A 20,863-nucleotide genomic window follows, 5' to 3' on the forward strand; every position below is an offset into this window, starting at 1 on the left:
AAGAACAAGGCTGCTAGCAGCTTCTTCCCCTGGCTGGTGCAAGACGGAATGAGACAGAGGCCAGGGAAAGAAAGGGGAGCTTGTGACCCGCTCTGGCCTGTCCACAGGGGCTGGGACCCGGGAGAGACTTGGGCTCTTCTTCGAGGGAAAATAAGGAATTTTAAATGGGAAGGTCACAGCGCAGTCTGTTCGCAGCGTCTGCTGGCGTGCATGCAGGATGGAGCTTCTTGCCAAACCAGAGCGTGGACGCGTTGGCATCAACATCCCCAGAAATTTTAGCACCTTGGAGCTTCCAGAGGCAGAAACGGGGACCTCTTTTCTGTCTGCTGTCTTAGGACAGTAGTGAAGGCTTTGCACACTGAGCCCTGGAACTTAGAGTACCCCGGAGTGCTCGGGAACAGAGCAGGTAGCCACTTTTCTATCTGCTTCCTGAGGGCGAAGGCCTGACCTGTGACCTCTGGTTCACGGGCCATTTTCCCCTCCAGGGAAAGATACTCTCTGTCCCCAGGAAAGCTGGGGCCAGGTGACATGGGCTTCCAGCCACTTCTTATAAGGAAGCTATTTTTCCTTGGATGTGCCCTGAGCACAACTTTGAAATTCTGGAATGAAAAAAAAAAAAGCACAAAAGGGAGTTATCTTTAACACTGTATGGTTAGCAACGTGTCTGCACGCGCCTACGAGGAAAGCAAGCTGGAGATGATGACGCTCATTTCCAGATAGGCATGAGAACACCATGTGCATGTGAAGAAGCAAAGGACAGAGGGACTGGCCAGAGGTCACATGGCTAGGCTGTGGCCAAGAACCCAGACGTCCTGGCTCCTCTCTCTGCTCCTTGTTTAACTGAAGAATATTTCTCGAGCATTTACAGTGTATTAGGCAATAGGCACGCAGGCAGTTTCTGTCTGCCCTCCATCAGGATCTATGTGACAGCGAGCACAGGAGTGGAGATGAAAGATCATGGGGTATGGTGTCCAGCTGACAAGGGCTCCCCCTGAGCCCAGCAACATAGCCACCCGGGGTCCCCTCAACTGTCTGAGCCTTGCTTTCCCAATAGGAAGAATGGGGATTATGATCCCTGCGACAGAGGGGTGCTCTGAAGATTTTAAAAGGGTTCTTTCCCATGTTGGGTTGGCTTGATGACCTTAGGCAAATTTCATCAGAACTCTTGGAAAAGAAGGTAAATGAATCCCAAATGCCATTTCTAGCAGGTGACCACAGGGTCTCCCAAAAGAGAGAAATCTTTCTTATCCTCCAAATGATGGCACGTTTGACTGGGAAATAAGAGCTTTGCTCTCCTACAGGGCTACCTGTTAATTCAGTTTGCTCGGCGGTCCGGTCATCTGACTCCAGCCAGTGGAATCTTGGGGTGGAAAAGACAGAACAGAGCCATTCTGGAAAGCCACATCACTGGCAGAAGCCAGTGTCCCAAGTTCCAAGTGTAAATCGTCTTCTAATTAGGAATAATTATGCCCCCAAATGGGGCTGCATGGATGCGAAGGCATCTCACAAATTGCCGATTAGTTTCATAGCAGCGATGGTATTTAGTGCCACTCCAATTCATGGAAAAATGTGTTGGAAATGGCCCATCTTCAGCTGCTCAAAAAAAAAAAAAAAAAAAAGAAAGAAAAAAGAAAAAGAAAAGGTCGGGGATGAGAAGCTCAGAAGAGGGGGCAGATGGGGTAGGAGACCAGGGAAACATTTGCCCTTTTTCTTGAGAGTGTGCCGTCATGACAGAGTGTGGGGCATGGAGTGACAACGGGGAGGAATTTTGATTTTATTCTGGTTGTAATGGAAAGGTCGGGCAGACTTGAGAGCAGGTGAGGGATATGGTCTAATAGATCTCTTTAAAAGATTACCCTGCTCCTTCTGGAGAATGGCTACAGGTGGAGGCAAGAGGAGACGCAGGTGGAGGGGTGGAGGGCTATTATAGTCGTCTACGTGGCAGGTGAGGGACCGGGGTGACAGCAGTAGCAGTGGCTCCTGAGTGGACTTTATTTTTTTTAAAGATTTTATTTATTCATTTGAGACAGAGAGGGCACGAGCAGGGGGAGAGGCAGGGCAGAGGGAGAGGGAGAGAGAGAAGCGGGCTCCCAGCCGAGCAGGGAGCCCGATGCGAGGCTCGATTCCAGGATCCCAGGATCATGACCTGAGCCGAAGGCAGACGCTTCACCGACTGAGCCCCCCCAGGCACCCCCTGAGTGGACTTTAAAGATCATGCAGACCGAGGTGGCCGATGACCCAGATGTGACAGGGAGAGAGGAGCGAAGGATGACCAGCAGGGTGTTTGGTCTGAGAACTCAGGTCCGCAGCAGCGCCGCCTCCTGAGATGGGAACGCTGGGGAGCACTGGATTTCTGTTGGGGGGAGTGGTCCAGAGTACTTTTCAAGACATTCTAGAATCTGAATGTCTGTAACATCTCTAGGTGGAGATCTAAACTATAGATATGAATACATGAGTTCAGAGTGTATAGAGGAGGTTGGACCCAAATATAAAACTTAGGGGGTAATCGGTGACTTAGAGTCAAAGGATTGGGTGAGATATGGTAGATGAGGTAGCGAGTGAGGGAAACCAAGAAGAGGTCCCCAGGCCCTCCATGTGTCTGCCCACCTAGCCATCCCCCCATCCATCAGCCATCCACTCTTCCAACTAGCTGTCCCTCTGTCCATCCAACAGCATTTTGTAAATGCTCTCTTTGGGTCTGAAGCTGGGTGCTGGGATTTAAAGGTGAACAGTTATATAGCCCCTGTCCTGGAAAAGCTCACAGAGAAGGAGAGAGAGCACACATAAAATATAACAAAGCCTGGTAAATTATCTGATAGACATGTGTACACACGGGGCGGGATCATGGAGAAGTCCCCTGTTAACTCTGCCCCTGGGGAGAGTTTACAAAGGCTAAGAAGAGGTTTCATTGAAGATACACCTCAGAGGAGGGTGACCAGGGTCCCAGAAAGAAGGAAGGGCATGTGGGAAGAGAGCTCATGGTGGCTCTGCGGGGGAGGAGCACGAAGACCTTCGGTGCAGAAGTCGTGTGAGGTCCGTGGTAGGAGGGAGTGTGCCAGGGACCAGAGGCTTTGTGTGCTGGGCTACGGAATCCGGGCTTTTCCTGTGGGCCACTGTTCTAAGCTGAGGGTTTTCAAAGGGGACACAGCTGGATTTCGGTTTCCAAAATGTTGCTGGATCTAGGGAAGAGAGTTGTCAAATAAAAATCCAATCTGGATTCAGTAAGGAGAGATTTTTATGGACGAAACTTATTTCACGGGGGCGACAGGGACTATTATAATAGGGGAAGAGGCAGCAAGAGTTTTTCTTCCATAGGGAGGAGGACACAAAAGGAGGGAGTCAGGAGGTGAGGTGAAGGGGGCTGGCTTGTGGTTGGACAGGTCAGAGGGTGTGAGGTTAGCCTAGTCCCAGGGCGAGGGTGTGTGCTGGCATAGGCTGACCGTGTTCGGGGGCCCAGGAGGAGGAGAGAAGCTTACTCGACGTTTGGTCGGCAAGCATATTGTTCTGATCAATCTGTGGGGACAGGAAGTTCAGCTAATCATTTATGAACAAAGACGGGGAACCTGGAGGGTGTGTGTCTGGCCATGGTGTAGGGAAACAGTGGGGGGTGTCCGCGGGTCCTATAAAAGTCATGTGGAAAAGAGCAGTTCTTTGCAGGAAGCAGTTTCCTGGAATTCAGAAGGGAGGGGAAGTCTTTAACCACCACTTTTTTTCCACCCCCCAGAATCACGAGTCACAGAAGCTTGGTGAAGGTCAACATTATCAGGGTCAAGGCTGCGAACGTGGGGAGTGCACAGAAGACCAGAACCAGGTAAGGGACGCTGGCAAAGCTTGCTGGTAAAATCCAGAAGCTGAGCCGAGGATTCTTCGAGATTCAACGATTCCTTCTACACTGCTGTAGGGCACAGAGGGGGAAATCGAGTCATCTGCCCTTTGTACGCATACTAAGCCTGCCCGAAACGTTAGTGGTGCGTGCCTACCACAGCAGTAACATGGACAACAAAGACCACGACTCCATGTCTCGTTTTCATATCAATCGGCAGAAATTAGTTTTATTAGAAAAATGAAATTTTCCTGTATTTACATTTTTACACCATAGGACTGGGCACTTTTGTTGCCTTGGGAGTTATGTACACATCAGTTTGCACACACATTTCAAACCCCATTCCTTAAAACAGTTGATAACACGTTGAACAAAAAGAAAAGACATACTACAAGAAGACAACCATAGTATATACTTTCTCTATCATAGAAAGGTGTTAAGCAAACGTGTAATTTTGTAGCTATGCTTGGAAATATTGACTACAGTTATCAGCACTTCCTCATGCAGTGGATTAAAACATGACAGGTAGAAACTGACGTGATTGGTAAGTGAACGTCTGTTCCCCAATGAGGACCACTGAGTAGAGCACCCAGCTTGCTTGGGGTTCCACCATACAAGAGATCAAGCCAGTTCTGAAGTGGGTTTTGGACTGTGTTTGAGTGTGTCACTGTGAATGGGAACCCCTCTGTATATGGAGGTCGATCCTGCCCATGTTGGGTGGAAGATGGACTCAGACAATGGGTCCTCAAAGCTGCTTTATTCCATGACTTCCTGTGGGTAATGACCAGCTTGTGGATTACGTAGGCAATGGGTCTCATAACGTGACCGAAAGATGAAGAGTTGACTCTCTTTTTGTGTCTGAGAAGGCCACTGTTTGTCTCTGATGATCTGGTTCTTACTCAAACCACCGGTGAGACTTGCCTAATTCTTTCTGAATCTTCAGCTTGAAATATATATACTATACATAAACACATATGCACAAACATTCTATTGTGATCAACTACAGTAAAGTCTACCGACTAAATAATTTGGCAAGTAGATGCTTTTAAGTTGGTTTGAGCAGGGGAATGAACAAGATGAAGATTTGGGGCTCAAGAACAACTGATAAATCTTTGGGGAACCTCAGGCTTGGAAGGCATCTGAGCCACGTCTAGCCACGTAATTCGTGGTATCAAGTAATTTCCTGAATTTGCTATGAAAATGTTATTCTTGACCTTATCTCTGATTGGGGGAAAAAGAAAAAAAGGCAATTGGCATCCTTTCCCAGTGAAAAATGTGGGGAACGTGAATGTTACAAGTGCCCCCTTCATCTTTGCAAATCCACCAGAATTTTCAAAGATGATCACCTGAATTTGATGCAGAATAGTCTGAATCTTCAATTTCTAAACTGGAACATTTCCTTAGTGGCCATGGCTTCAGAGCTGTGTCTACAAACCTAATAAACTTAAAGAAGGTTTTGTTTTTTTTTTTTTTAAAGAAAATGGGTTTTAAAAAGTCAATACCGCTCATTTATTTGACTTAGCTTAACTGAGAATAGAAATAATTCAATAGGTCTTAGATGTAATGTAATGTAAAAACCTCAGTCGAATTTGAAAGGCTATGATTATTTTTCATGGAAAAACTGACAATGTTTTTATATTTCTGGACCTTCACTATTTGCTCAGCTATCGATAGTCTTTGATTTGAGCCCTTTAAAAGCTTGAAACAGCAAAATGTCAGATCAATGAGAAGCATTTAAAATGCCAAAGACAAACTTAACGTTCGCTGGAGAACAATTAACCTTATTAATTTAAAAGGCAGCTGTGGTATTGGCTACGTATTACGTTAATATTCCTTTGAAGGCTCATCTTAAATCCTTCCCAAAAGGTGTGGTAGAGAATTAACTGGGGGAGGTTATGACCCAGGGCTATGGCTAATGAGGAATGTTCTAGACTTGCAGAAATGCAAACTTATTGTTTCATGGACCTGGTACCTAAGAGGGATTGATGAGTGATCATCTCAGTTTTGTCTTCTCTCTGCAATACTGCTGTCACCTTATTTAAGGAAGTTAATCTGAGAAATGACTCCATTGCAAACAGTTTGGTTCTGGCTCCCTGGAGGGCTGTGTGCTTTGAAATACAGCCCCAGAGAAGAAAGCCTACTGGCCAAATGGCTCTTTTGAGTGTTCCAGTTTCCGCACAGCTCAGCACCTCTGGGAGAATGTTGTCACGCACTTGTAGACCCAACGATGGGATCTTAAAATAGGTATTAAATAATGATAACTTTTCTGGCTTAAGAGACTTTTTGCTGCCACCTTGAAAGATGTAAACAGCTAGAGAATTTCTCAGGGACAGTGACAAGGGTGCTTTGTTAGATTCACTGACCCTCCAGAAGGACTGAATCGCAGAACCTCCCAGAAAAACATTCCTTCAAATCTGAGCTCTGTTTCCTCACCTACGAAATGGGCCTAATGTGGCCCCAATTCACAGTAAATAGAAATGCCTGGCGGGGGGAGGGTGGCTTAGAACCGGAGCGGTGCAAGAAAGGGGTGCACAGGCTCAGTGTTGAGCCCACATCTCCCCCCCATCCCCCAATGCATTACGCATGCCGTCATGTTGGACTCTCAGAAAGCATCATGGAAACATTCTAATTCAACACTCATTAGTGAGGCAAACTGATCAAGGTAACAGTAGTTATCTTGGTGCCAGGGACAGCCTCTTGCAAATACCGTGACCTTTCTGAAAATGGGCCACAGTGTTTAGGAGGGCTCTCATGGGTGGCCACGGGGCGGTGTGGGGGCCTGCACACTTGGGAGGGTATACTACTTGCACGTGTTGAATGGAAGGAACCCTGAAGTCTACGGAGAAAAAGAAGAGAGACTCGGAAGGGGATATTTAAAATTAGGCACATGCTACAGAGTAACTCCCCAGCAACCAAAAAAGTGAATGCAGAGTGCAAGGGTATGGGGAGAGACACAAACAGCATTCAAGTGTCAGAAGGGATGTGAACAGAGGTGAGATCCCCAGGAGTTCTCAATACACCCCAAACCAGACGACGAGGGGGTAGGACACTAACAAACCTCCTCCCTGCAGAGGCTGAAGCTCAAGAGAGAGCCCCAGGGGACCTCAGAACAGCATATCTCTCTTTCCGACTTTTATTCTGACCTCCGTGGCAGAGATCAGGCACTTCAAGAATACGCCCAACATGAGGGATTTATTAGCAAACTCCTGTTGCTGATGAGGCTGAGAACAACCTGAGCCTCAGTTTCCTTATCTATAAAATGGGAGCAACCGTACTTCTATCCTATGGTTATTTTGAGGATCTCATTCTAGGATGCACCTAGAATACAGTCTACACTCAATGCGGATCCCTTTCGATACTTCCAAGCTCAGGTGCTGACCCCAGGCGTGCACGGGAGATCAGCAGAGGATCCCACATTCCTGGCAATGCCCAGAGCAGGATGGATGGAGAGAAAAGACGCTCCCTCTGCACCCTCCATCTTCCCAAAACACACCTTGACTCCTTCCGCCGTCTCTCTGCCCCATTTTGTCTCTAGGGAACCTGATGCGCTCGCTTTTGTCAGCCGCACAGTAGGCACTTGGGACTCAACGAGGAATTCTCCCCACTCCCTTCCCTGATACATTTATACCCTGAACGATCCAAGGTATTCTTCCTAAGACAAAAATAAAATCAAACGAAAAAGCTTTCAGTAAATAGCTTTTTTTTTTTTTTTTTTTTTTTTACATCGCAGTCTGTTTTCTAATCCTTTGGGGGATTCTTTTCCGCCTTTTCTGGAAGCCCACGTCATAAAGCAGGGCTGCAAGGAGGCAGGATCTGACAAGGGCTGGAGAACCTGGCGGAACCAGATCCAAGCCTCCTGCACACAGATGTGGGAGGGCAAGTCTGGTCACCTGTTTAGATGCTCCTGGGTTTCCCATGTACTGTCTTTGAATGTTCAAAGAATCAAGGGTATCTCCCCAGGAGCACCAACTATATTCTCCAAGGTTACTTACGGGTCTAGGGAAGGATGGGTTGGTTGGTTGGATCGTGGAATCAGTGTGATATTTATTTCCTGGCAAGAACTTGATTTATCATTTCTACTTTTTACACTCTGTCTGTGTTTGGGTTTTGTGGGCCTTCGGTGGTCTTTTGTGTTAGGGAGCTGAATTTCTAGACCGAGTATGCTGCTGATGAGAAGAGTGTGTTTTCTATCCCCTTTGCATCTCCCAACCCCAAATCGGCCTTAAAAGGAGAGTAGATACTCGGTCAAGTGCTATCAGCTGATCAGTGTCCTTTGTTCATCCTTGGCTCACGAGAAATAGAACTCTATCACCTCAATGATCACCACCGGCTTTCATCTTTGGTTTGAGGTTTTAAACTATATCCCTTGTTGGTTCTTCCCAGGAAATAAGTCCCTGAGAAAAGTTTTCTCTTCTCCAGGATTCTGAGGCAGGGAGTGTTGGGGAGCTTAAGGGACAACCAAATCTAAAGAGGGGGTGTATGGGTCTGTATAAGGCAAGAGGGAAGGAAAGCAGGGGCCATTCTGTGAGGTTCTCTGGCTCTTATCCCAGAGGGACCTGGAGAAACTTTTGAGAGAAACCTAGAACTGAGTCAGCCTGGGGAAGGGAACCAGGCAAGGAATTAGTTGGACCATGCACGAAGGTCTTGGTTTCTAGATACTGTTGATCTGATGATTCCATACAGATTATGCCCCTTCAGGAGCTCAATCTCTTAATTTTCTCATCTCCATTCCTCCAAATCTTGGCATAGTTCTAGAGGTTCTATTTTTCTAAGACCCTTCTGGGCAGGCACCTTTAGCTGATGCTCTATCAAGAGTACTTTTGGGTGCAGAGCAAGTGGGGATGGGGAAGAGGATAAGGAATTTAAACAGGGATTCTGCCCTTCGGTGGGTTCACAGAAATTGCCCACATGTCCCTATCAGCATCGTCTTCAGAAGTTGATGTGAGAGGAACATGTATCACACCCCGAACCCCAGATAGCTTTTATGAAAGGAGGTCAAGAACACCAGCACCCAAATCCCACTTGGGCCCTGCCATCCTCCCTAGAACATAATTTTTTTTAAAAATAAAAACAATAGCTCTCTTCCTAAATGTCAGCCCATCGATAACCAGAATGGGTTTCCCACATGTTAATAACCATCATCACGACTTAATTTTTAACATAAACTTTACATTATATACAGTTGTATTTGGATGACACACTTGCCGTGTGTGGTAGAAATCAAGCATGTATATAGAGTATGTACACGTGTACACGAGCATTGGTATTGGCAGGAGGAGGGCCTTTTCTCTCCTCCGATGTGTATCAGGTGGCCAACTGCCCTCATCTGCTATGACTCAATGCAAACACAGTACGATGTGAAGGGGTGAGATGGAAAAGCACACCCGCGTGTTGGTGTAGACCCCACCGAACCTCTCACCCAGCACTTCCGACCCTGCCGACCAAAAGAATGCGGGGCATCCGTGAGGTCTAATTTTGTCTCAAGTGAAAATACTGCTTTTGCACTGAAAAGCACTGTCACGTGGAATCCTTAACTCCTATTAAACACCAACCCAATGAGTTGCGTTTCCACGGACTCGGTCCCCCCCGCCACCCCCATCGAACTCCAATTCCGTCCACTCCAGCTGCGGTTCATACAGACGGGCTCTGCTTCAGAAACAACTCCTGTCCCCTTTGCAAGGATTCACATGCGACATCTATGCACAAGCAAACAGGACAGGGATGCGCCTGAAGTTAACACATCTGTTCAGCCCTTCTGAAAGATATTTGGGTTTCTCCAATTTGTGTTTATTTAGGTCTTACACCGTATGGGATTTCAGTGCAAGGTATTTATTTATATGACAACTGATTATTAGAGCTGCACTTTTTAGGTTTAAAGGAGATAAATTTTTAATCACCATTTAATTAACACCAACTCCCCCCCCCCTTTCATTAGCATTTGCAAAGAATTCAGGGCATTTGTCATTTCCTGAGAAGGATGCAGAATATTAAATACACATCAGTGGCAGGCATATCAAATAGAATAAACAATGTGGGGCTATATGGCTGCTAGGGATCTTTTGACTAATTAACTGCCTTGGCCAGAGTCCCATTTAAGTGAAACTATTTCTTTGGAAACAAGGTGTAATTTTCTTGTTTCTCCCTTGAAAATAAGTGTGAGTCAAATGTGACTGATTTTGCTGCAGTGGGTGCATTTTAATGGTCTCCTCAGAGCAGCTGAGTATGAAAAGTTCTCAGGCTCTCTGTGACAGGGGAGAGAAACCAGGTATAATCCCCAAGACCCCCGTCACGGTGCTGGCTGCCATTACAGAGTGAAATTGCAAAGGACGGGAGAGTGGGGAGATCATAATCCTGTACCTCTGGAGGGAGCCTTGCTGGCAGAAAAACAGACCCGTTAGGGAGCTGTCTTCTGGGAGCACTGAAGCCAGAAGTAGTCTGAAACCTGCAGGTGGAAGGACCAGGTAGACTATGTTCTAGGAACTCCAAGGGCTCCAGGGTAGAATTCATGCCCCAGAAGACTCTCTTCTTACCCAGACTATTTTAAGTTGGGCATGTGTGTACCGTTACTCATCGACAGAAACGTTATCACCTGCATTTAGGCATACCTGTTGGGCCCTTCTCAGGTGGAGAAGGCCACTTAGAGTCACTGCGGTACTGTTACGGATGCCAGCTCTGGCTTGAGTCAGGTGAAACTCGGGCACGATTCGGGGGCTCAGGCATGCTGGCTCTTTGGCGTGAACAGCTCCCAGATCTCAGGCGGGGATGTCACAGGAACCCTCTGTAAGGGATCCAGAGTTGGAGGGCTTTCTATTTATGTCTTTGACCTTCTGCTTCCAAAGAACAGAACTGACTTGAATCACCTTCGAATAGCTCTATGTCATTATCTTTCACTTGGCAGATGGCCTGTCTGATCAGCGGTCAGTTTTCTTATGCTTGGGATCATCACAATTAAGAGTCGATGAATTTGTGGAGGAGGAAAATTATGTATTCATTATAGATAGCATTCCAATGCTCAGTGTTTATTTTTAAAAATGCGTTGGGTATTAAAGGAAGCACGGTACTGTTGGTTCTTCCAAAAGCCCCATTTTTAGTTTAGTTTTTTTTTTTAATCTAAAGAAGCATAGGGTTAACAGCAGAAATAATGCTGTTGTTAGAAGAAGGGTTTTTGATCTATGGAACAGTTCTGAGTGTAATTCGCGTTCTCCCTGGAGGTCTCTGTCACTTTTGGCAGCCCCCTCTGGGTTTTGAGGACACAGGAGGAAGACAGAAAGCCTCTTTGGATTAATGACATACCACTGCTCTCTGTGCTGGGGAGACTTTTTAATTCATTTCATGTCATGACATGCCAGTCTTGTGGGGGAAATGAGGTGATCCTGGCTGGGGGAATGTAGGTCTGGAAAGCAATGGGAGGGCAAAGGCAGGAAGTTCTAAAAGACAAGACAGCCAGGAGTGTGCCTAAGAGTAGGAATGGAGGTGAGGCCCTTCAGTCTGGGCTTCTCCATTCTTGGGCCTTGGGGCAGCAGAAGTGCAACATCCGAGAAAGAAAATGCAACGTTCAGATACATTTGTCAGCAGTGCCTAGCCCTCCCCTTCCGACGGGAAGACCTACTCGCCCATGGCCTCCTCTGCCTCCCCACCGATGATGCCGAAACTTACTGCAACCACTTATCATTACTGGATGCACCTGCCCAAAGATGGAGCCATTCGCTGAATCCTCGAGCTCTAAGAGAATAATTTCTGGCACCTGCCCGCTCGCAGGAAAACACTACCTACAGAACAGAACATGCTGTAAGTAAAAGAAACAGGGTGATTTTTCAACCTGCCACTCTGTGCCCTTCTCCAAGAACCCAAAGCAAAATGCAGGAGGAAACCAGGAGAAGGGCAGGCTAGTTTGCCCAGGCTGTTTGCAGCGTGTCGCCAGACTCAGCGACTCTACAGGACCAGATGGCTAGTTATCCTAGCTATTTCAGGGACATTCGTAAAGTTAAAATACACTAAATTAGAACTATATAAAAATGTTTAATATTGTCTGTGGGTTTTATAATATTTAATTTTTAAACTACAAAATTCTGGTCTGTTATCGCATAACAACTACCTTTGTGTTCTCAGCATGCTCTCGGTGTCAGGCCCTGTGCTGAGAGCTTCCCATGCTGCAGACTCCCCTTCCTCCCCCAGTGGTTTTAAATGAGTCTCATTCCAGGTCACATAGGCACAGGTCTGAGTAAAGTAAGAATGAGACAATGGGGGGGGTGACTTGGAAATGACAAATGCTTTGGAGAATTTTTCATAGATTCCCGTTGGTGCTAGTGAAGCGGTTTTGACTCCAAAAGAGCGAAAATTTCAGAAGAGAGAAATCATTTTTGCCACCAAAGGTGACCCACAATTTGGAGGATGCTCAGGGTGGATGCATGAGTGTCTCTCACATTTTGAAGGCTTTTGATCTGAGGAGTTTGGGGTGGAAACGAGCATCCAACTGAATTTCATGACGTGAAGGAAGAGAAACGCAACAGGTAGCGCTAGGCTTCAGCAGATGGCTGGCGTTGAACTTCTTACAGATCACAGGACACATTTGGCTGCTGGTGGGTGCCACCATGTTAACAGCTCTGGGAATAGCAACACACGTAATTAGATGCCACCCTGGCCTTTCGGGGACGGAACGAGTTATGGTCAGTCTGGGAGGGAAGAAGGGGTAACAGATACTATACAACCCTGAGTCGTCACCAGAAGGGGGGGAGACGCAAACTTACGTACACAGGAGTCTTCAGGATAAACTACAACAGCCGCTGTGTCAGAGACAGGAGATCCACAAATTAGGTATCAGAGACATGGGTGTGTTTGTGCAGCTCTGAACAAGACCATCGAAGCCAAGGGTGAGAGAGTGTTCTGTGAGACGCACAAGCTGACATCCAAAGAGATGCTCAGAGCTCTCCGCCTGAGGGCCCTTCTGGCTCCTTACTCCAGATGTGTCTTGGAAATGGACTCTAATGAAGGTAGCATAGTGACTGTGAACACACAGATTTGCTATTCTTTGGGGGGGGGAGCCTGGAGTTCTGGGGTTGGGCCTGGGCAGTGATGGGAGGCATAACATGAAGGCTGAAAATGGGTACGAGGCCAAACTTCCTAATCTCTTGCACGTCAATCTCGCTACAGTGCAGACGCATTCGTAACTGTTTTGTCTGAGTCAGGGGTACATGCATACCATATTGCTTATTTGGAATGAGAGAGACCGCTAGGCATTTCTGATGAGGGGAGCACATGGTGGACCGGTCTTAATGGAATTTGGAATATAGGAAATCATAGCATCACCATCAGCATCCAACGCATTCTTATTGCCAACATACCTAGTGGGCGTGTCCGGGAGACTTGCCCTTGTGTGTGTTTGTGTTTTTGGTTCAGGACTCACCTATCTGGTATCTGCCATGCTCAGCACGCGCCTCACAAGATTCCTTGAGTGGAAGACTATGGCATGGAGCCATGTGCAAAAGAACCAACAAAAAAAAAATACCTTCCTAAATCCTCTTCCTCTTGGCAGGGCACCATCGGACATCCGACATTTACCCTCCAGCACATCGGCCAGTTACGTATGTTTCCCTATAGATAAAACATTAATGGAAGGTTTTAAACATCAGATTCAATACTAGGCATTTTCTTGTACACACGTCTATTGCTGCAAGAATTCAAAACCCTGGGGGTAGAGTACATACTGTTCTTATTTGCAGCATAAGGCATAACATGCTCCGAAATGTACACGTCGTTGTGGCCTCGACTGTCCCTGGAGCAGTACGATGCTGTTGACCTCAAGGACGATCGAAGGTAGCTGTCATTCACGGCCTGGGACGGCAGCGAATGTTTGTAAGGGTCCGAGGGGCATCTCCCGATGACTAAGCGTCGGTCGTCCCCATAGCAACGGAGGAAAGGGTTATCGGAGGCGTGGTCCGGCAAGAGGGACTTGCTCCGCTTGCTGTCCTCCAGACCCTGGGGGAAGAGGGCGCTCTTGTTCCCCGAGAGTTTGCTGGAGGGGACGCTAAAGAGACTCCCATACAAATTTCCCTCCAGAAGCCGTTCCCGGTCCTTGAGGCTGATGCTCCTGGAGGGCCTGCTGAGGTCTGTCTCCCTGGGCTTGTCGACAATGTTATCGTAGGAGTGCTGACGGCTGATCCTGAGCTTGTTCTTCTGGAACTGGAGGGTGCTGTTCTGCGCCCAGTCCTGCTGGTAGACCTCCTCCTGGGCGGCCGGGCTCCCCGTCTCCTGGAGCATCTGGTCTTCGTCAATGTCATAGAGGTTGCCCATCCGCAGGCAGGCATCGCACTTGAAGGGGGACCGCACGGTGAAGTGGCCCGAATAGGTGGGCAGGTTGGACAGGCAGCTCCGGCAGTGCGTGGAGTTCTGCCGGTACCGGTCGCTGCCCTCGCTGTGAGGGGAGCTCTTGTCTTTCAGGGTGAAGTGCTTGGCGTAGAATTTATGTTTCTCATTGTTGGGGAGCGCATCCTCATTGTGCAGGGGGTTCCTGTTCGTGGGCAGTGCGGGGTCGCCCTTGCGGAAGTTTTCGCTGGGGTCCTGGTAGGTGTCTGGGAAGTCCACGTTCTCGGGCAGGGCCATGTTTTCAACAAACTGGGGCGGGTCCAGGTGGAAACTAGGTTCCTTCTCGCCATCAATGGTGTAGATCTTGTCCCTGGGGGAGCTCGCTTTGGTTTTCAGATAGGAGCGCTCAACCTCACTGCAGTCTTTGGGGTATTTGGAGGCCACAGACCTTTTGAAGTTGTCCTTGGTCTTGTGGTTCTTACTGTTGTCGGGCTCCCTGTGGCACGTGGCCCGACTCGAAGTTTCTGAGATGTCCGAGTGGGCCACCTCTTCCGGAAGGTACCGGGGACTCTTGAGGGAGTGGGTCCTATTCTCCACCGCTCCCTCATCCCTCTGGGACACTGGGTTCTGGCTCAGTGAATCTTGGCGCAGCGATTCCATGGATTTCTTCCAAAGCTGCCGGGGCCTGGAGTTCGCTTTGGACTCTGTGCTCACGGCCACCTCCACCGTGTTGGGGTTGGACTCATTGAGAGTAAGTGGGTGCTGTCCCTGGAACACGTAGTTATTGAGGTTGTCCTTGTGCCTGTTGGCCACGAATGTCTGCAGCTCATTCATGTTGTCCCCAAAAATGTTGTCTTTCCCCTGAAAGGATCTGTTGTCTGAATAGATCAAATTTCCCTTATCAGAAACCATGTCCATGATGAGGGAACCTCTTTGGATGAAGTCAGCAGCCCTTTTGGGGGAATCCACTCTTGAGGAGTTCACGTTGGACACGTCAGAGATGTTTTTGGCTGACCGGAGGAGTTTTAACATGTTGCTCTGGGATCCGGTCAGGTTGAAGTCCGGAGACTTCTTCTTCTCCTCGATGTGCACTCCATGGATGCAGCTGTAAATGCCCTGTGGGAGCGAACACGAGACACGGTCAGCAGCAGCAGGAACATGAAACAACCGCACACCCGGCCTTCACCTGCAAAGGCGGGATGTGTCCTTCCTGGAGGAGCCTTGGAGGGGATCTTGAAGTCCAATCTGAATCCCGGGAATGTTTCCTAAATCTATGAGACCAGTAAGCGCCCAGCTTCTCTCATCTCTCTGATTAAAGATTATCCCAACACTTTACCGAACAGTTACATGTGGAGTCTGAGAAAAGGCATCGACTAATGCTCATGTATCTTATAAAGTTCTTGGTGCCTCCAAATTAGCACGGAAGGATATTGAATTGATACCTGGGGCACTAGCTCATCTTTTGCTGTAGTTTACCAGGATCATCTTTGGAGTCTGGATACCAGAGTGAGAAAACCCTTTCCGGTTACTCTAAGGCTGGGCATAAAAATCCATGGGTGATCACTCAGACATTTTGGGGAAGGAAAGATAGAGAAGCTGGGCTAGAAGGAGCAGTTGCAGGGGACTAGTCTTGCCACCATGTGGGGATGTTAGCCTAAGAGTGAAACCATCATAGAAAAGAGCAGAGCACAGGGGATGGACAGACAGGACACGCTTTGAACCCCTGGGGCCACCACTTGAGACTTTTCATAGATGCCACTGAATATATCCTTTTGTGTGTGTGTGAGTGTGTTTGACACAGAGTTGGGTGCTAGCCATTAGGAACAGTGGAGCATCCCGAGAACACTGTAATGCAGCACTGAAATCCACCCAAGGACGGAGTGACTTTGGGACTTCTGGGTGGCTCAGACATAAGCACCCCCAACTGTGGGTCCCTTGTTTTCCATGCTGCCTTGTTCCTTTCTTAAAGATAGCTGTTTACTTTTACTTCAAAGTAACTCAAGAGCTCTTACTTCATGGTGCAACGGTAGGCAAGGCGGCTTTGGGGGGGGGACATTGTGATTTGTGTCCCTCTTTCCCCACTGCTGGCCCCAGATTTTGGCAGCCGTACCTAAAGGGGACAATCAGAACAAGGCCCTCCCAGGATGGACAGGGAGCCAGCCCAAGAAGGGGTCTGTAAGGCAAACGTGGAGGCCGCTGCTGACTGGGGTGTGAACTGGTGGAAAGGGTGCGTGGTTAGTTGTGGACTCTGCTGACCATGGCCCCGCCGGCCCGCCCCCCGCCCCCCTCATTTTTCTAGAGAGTCTGCACTCCATCTTCCAGGAACGGTACACGGGGAAGGCACAGTAGTGAGTCTGAGCATCTTTCTCTCACCCTTTCCCCCCCCACCCCGAGTTGCATGGCTCGGGCTCCCTAAAACCTGGCATCGTGCCCTTTCCCACCTTCCTGCAGCCTGGTCCTCTGTCCCCTCTGTGCGGTGTGTGGGTCCTGCTCACCTGCTGCCTGGAAGGAGGGGCCCCTCTGCCTGCTTCCACGGCTGCTGGGCATGGCAGTCACACCAATGCGCCGTGGGTTTCACATAGCACAGAGCTTCTGGACCTTGTATGTGAACCCGTGCCTTCCCTGCCCAGCTCAGGAACAGAGAAATCCTACACCCTGACCTAGGGAGGCTCGGCCACTGTGGGTGAGAACCAGTGTGTCTCCTGTGGGTTTGGGTCAGACGAGATCTGCGCTTTTTCTTCCTTTGGTTAGTATTATAAAAATAGGAGTTTAATTTTTTTTTTTTCTGAATCTGTAATTTCGTTCTAATGAGCTCCCGTCACCCTGCTAGAGCTTTTGAAAACCTCCCTCCACCCCTTCACGGGACAGGTCAGTATGCTCCCACAGGCCAAGATGAGCTGGCTGTCCATGCGGGGGAGGCCCACAGAAGTGGTCAGGGAGCTGAGTTATGTCTCAGGAATGGGGTGGCTGGTCACTGACTGCTTTCTCTCATCCCTGGCTTCCCCTGGGACTCACAGGCTGCAGCTCAGGCAGCTCCCAGGTGCTGATGTGCCTGGTGAACCCTCGGGAAGGAGTCCACGTGATGGACCCAGCCTGTCCCCCAGGCCTGGGTGGCAGCATTCTCCCACAAAGTTAACCCATCTTCTTGGTGGGCTGCTGAGGAGAGGGGTGCATGGCAGAGAAACACAGAACCTGCGGGAAGTGAGTCCCAGCTCCATCTGTCATTAGCTCTGTGACCTTGGATAAGTTGCTAAGCTTTTTGAGCCTCAGTTTCCACACCTGCAAAGTGGGAACCACACACTCTCAAGGTGGGTAGAGGGCAGGATAAAAGGGTGCAAACAAAGCCCCAGATAGAGCAGAGGCTCCAGAAACATGAGCCAGATGAGCTGCGCCGTCAGTCATCCCCGATGTGCCCTACTTCGCCGCCCCCTCCCCTCCGCCCCCACACTAGCACGAGCACCTGGCGCCCATGGTCCCAAAGCTGCAGGAAAGCGTAGGCTGCCCCTTACTACTGAAGGTTCGCTCTGGTTAGGGAGCAGCCCAGACCTTCCCTCGGCAGCGGGCCCTGGGCCGCAGAGCTCTTGTTACTTGGAGATTCAGGCTCCATCCTTCAGGTGATGGAATGAGATGCCTTCTCGGCCCCACCGGGGCCCAGACGAGAGCTGCACTGATGAGAGTGTGAAGCTCTGGACAGTCCGCTCTGCTCCCCTCGAGGGCCCTGACTCTCAGAACATTCTTGATGGGGTGTGGGCTCTCCTGCCCTCCATGGTTCCCTGCAGTCTGTCTGGACCTGACCCCTGAAGCAACTGCTAAGGCCTGAATGTTTGTATCCTCCCCCAAAGTCACATTGAGATCCTAACCCTAAAAGTTGGTGGTGTGAGGAGGTGGGGCCTTGGGGAGGGGATGAGGTCCTGAGGGTGAGGCGCTTGTGAGTGGGATTAGTGCCCTTAGAAGGGAAACCCCACAGAGCCCCCTCGCCCCCTTCCACCTCGTGAGGACACAAGGAGAAGTCTGTGGCTCCCCTCCTATGAGCCCACCGGGCAGGCCACGCAGTTGCCATCCCCCTGACATCTGTCTTTCCTGGCACGTATGCATGAATGTGCCCATAAGACACATTCTCTGCCCAGACCCCCTGACCTCTTCCATTCCTCATGACTGAAAACCAAGGCAGTTCTTTTTGCTGGTGACAGTGAATATTCTCTTCTACGTGAGAGGGGGAGCATTTTGGAGAGAAAAATTAAGAGCCCCCCTCAGACCAGAGGGCACATTTTTAAGTCGAAAAAGGCAAAGGCCAAGTCTGTGGGAGAAAGTGGGTTCTAATGACTTCTTCGAGCCCTGGCTGTCCCCTTTGGCAGGGCCAAGAGTGCCCATAGGTCTGGTCTGTATTTTGTTGCATGATCCAGGAGCTTCCCAAGGGACATCTAGCCCATGGGGAGGGCTGCATATGTCTGCTGTGTGACAATAGCTAGGTCCACGGCCTGGGTGTTGAAGCTGTCGCAAGAGCTGGTTAATGGAGAGACCTGGCTGATGGGCAGGAAAGAACGTGCCTCGGGGGCAAGCACATTTCAGAGGCAGCCTGGATCTATACCCCCTGGAAAGGAACCAACACTAGGAAATGGGCTGAAGCATGTGACCCAGCCCTGCACATGGGACAGGCTTCCTCTTTCCTGCCTTTTTCTGGCATGATCCATGAAGTAGGAAGAACCCTGTAGTTTGAAGGACATTTAAGGTGAAGCCAAAAGGGTCCCATTCCAACCATTGGGGCCCCAGTTTCTCCATATCCACAGGACGGGTGTGATCATAGCAAACTCACGGGGGTTGTAAGAGAGGATGGAGGAAACCTATCTGGCCCAGCCCTTATTCACACACGACCATAATTCACTGTGGGGTTGTGGTCTTGCCTTTGTAGGAAGGTGGGTTCTTGGGCTTGGAAATTCCCCACTGCAGGTTTGTTAAAAAAATGATTATGTGCGCACAACGAAGACATTTTTGTCTCTCTGTGTTCTCTGCTCTGTGTAAGGAATATACACGTAAGGTGGCATATGCATGAATGTGCCCATAAGACAAGCTTTAGAGCTATGTGTTAGCCCTTGATGAGACAGGGAGAACATTTTTTTTTTTAGCAATCCAGAAGCCCTGCTATGGATAGCATCAGGGGCTCAGCCCCTTCTGAGTTCCCCTAACATATAAGAGAGGCAGGAAAGTATATTAAATATGAAACCCTTCTATTCATGCATATCAGGCTGCACTTATTTTAAAAGACAGATATTATCTGGGGAGAAGGAGGGTCAGTGCTGAAAGTAGGGCTCCCTGCAGCCTTTAAGGACACAGGAGTGATGGTGGCTGGGAGTCCCCAAAGGGGCATGGAAGTCCTTGCAGTGCTGTGAGACACAGGGTCCTCTCTCCCCTAGGGAGAGGAGACTGAGTTCAGATTCCAGGATGCCTGGCTCCTGTGTGCCCCATCCCCCTCCAATCCTGTCCCTCAAGATGCTTGGAAGGGAAATGGGGGATTTAGTTCATTTCTCATAATGACAATCCTCTCCACTCAGCTTCCCTAACGGTATCTCAGAGGAAATGCTCTTCCCGATACAAGCAGGATTTACAAGGAAAAGCAACAGTGTGCATTTGCTCATGATAATCCCAGAGTCATTTGGATATGGAAAGCCTTCAGTAACTGGTGGAGAGAATTAGCTTAAAGTTGGCATAATACCTAGCTATATGCATAGCTATGTATGTTATTTTTAAGCAGTCTGTGTGTTTAGATGCCATCAAGTTAATTAGGAAATATGTATTTGCACAGAATGCAAGTTAAGAGTGCCACTGAACAGAAAAAATAAATCCTCCCCACTAAGCTAATGTGTGCCTTCTGAATCTCCCAAGTGCTTAAAATCACCAAATGCTAAGAATATACAAATTCCTTTAAAAATGATTATTTTGTTTTCTCAATAACCATTAGCATATAAAACCACACCAAATGTTTTTCATTAAATTCTTCTAGAGTGAAAACATTCCATGGTGAGTAAATGAGAGAAATAGGTAGATAAATAGATGGACAGATGGATGAATGGATGGAAGGATGGATGGATGAAATAGGTGGATGGATGGATAGATGGGTGGGTGGGTGGGTGGAATGGATGGATGGGTGGGTGGGTGGGTGGGTGGAATGGATGAATGGATGGACAGATGAAATAGGTGGATGGATGGGTGGGTGGAATGGATGGATGGATGGATGGATGGGATGAATGGATGGATGGATGGATGGATGGATGGATGAAATAGGTGGATGGATGGATAGATGGGTGGGTGGGTGGGTGGAATGCATGGATGGATGGATGGGTGGGTGGAAGAATGAATGGACGGACAGATGAAATAGGTGGTTGGATGGTGAAATGGATGGATGGGTGGGATGAATGGATGGATGGATGGATGGATGGATGAAATAGGTGGATGGATGGATGGAAAGATGACTGACTGTGAGATAAATAATATTACATTCTGTTAGAAGATGAGTGAATATATATGTATGATGCAACTAAGTGACGCGATTGTACTGAATATGTAAACATCCATTGTCAGCTGTGTGCACATATGTGTTGGGTGGTATGATTTGTATCAAATCTCTTGTGCTCCTTGTATTGGATGTTTGTTGCTTATGTAAGAGCATGTGCTCTGGCTGGTACCACACCACCCGGATATGAGTCCCGGCTGCACCAAAGACTGTGAGGCCTTGGGTAATTC

General features: G+C 48.6%; 1 protein-coding gene across 2 annotated transcripts in view; it reads right to left on the minus strand.

The window, feature by feature from the left end:
- Window positions 1-4,013: 4,013 nt before the first annotated feature.
- The window catches only part of GRIN2A (glutamate ionotropic receptor NMDA type subunit 2A), a 379,408-nt gene continuing 362,558 nt past the window's right edge, over window positions 4,014-20,863 (minus strand). For both annotated transcript variants that reach the window (XM_032392269.1, XM_032392270.1), the window contains one exon: window positions 4,014-15,241. In XM_032392269.1, coding sequence (XP_032248160.1) covers window positions 13,442-15,241 — 1,800 coding nt within the window. In that variant the 3' untranslated portion in view covers window positions 4,014-13,441. The remainder of the gene's footprint in view (window positions 15,242-20,863) is intronic.

Source organism: Phoca vitulina, unplaced genomic scaffold (genome assembly GCF_004348235.1).
Source record: "Phoca vitulina isolate PV1807 unplaced genomic scaffold, GSC_HSeal_1.0 scaffold66, whole genome shotgun sequence".
In the NCBI taxonomy this organism is placed as follows: domain Eukaryota; kingdom Metazoa; phylum Chordata; class Mammalia; order Carnivora; family Phocidae; genus Phoca; species Phoca vitulina.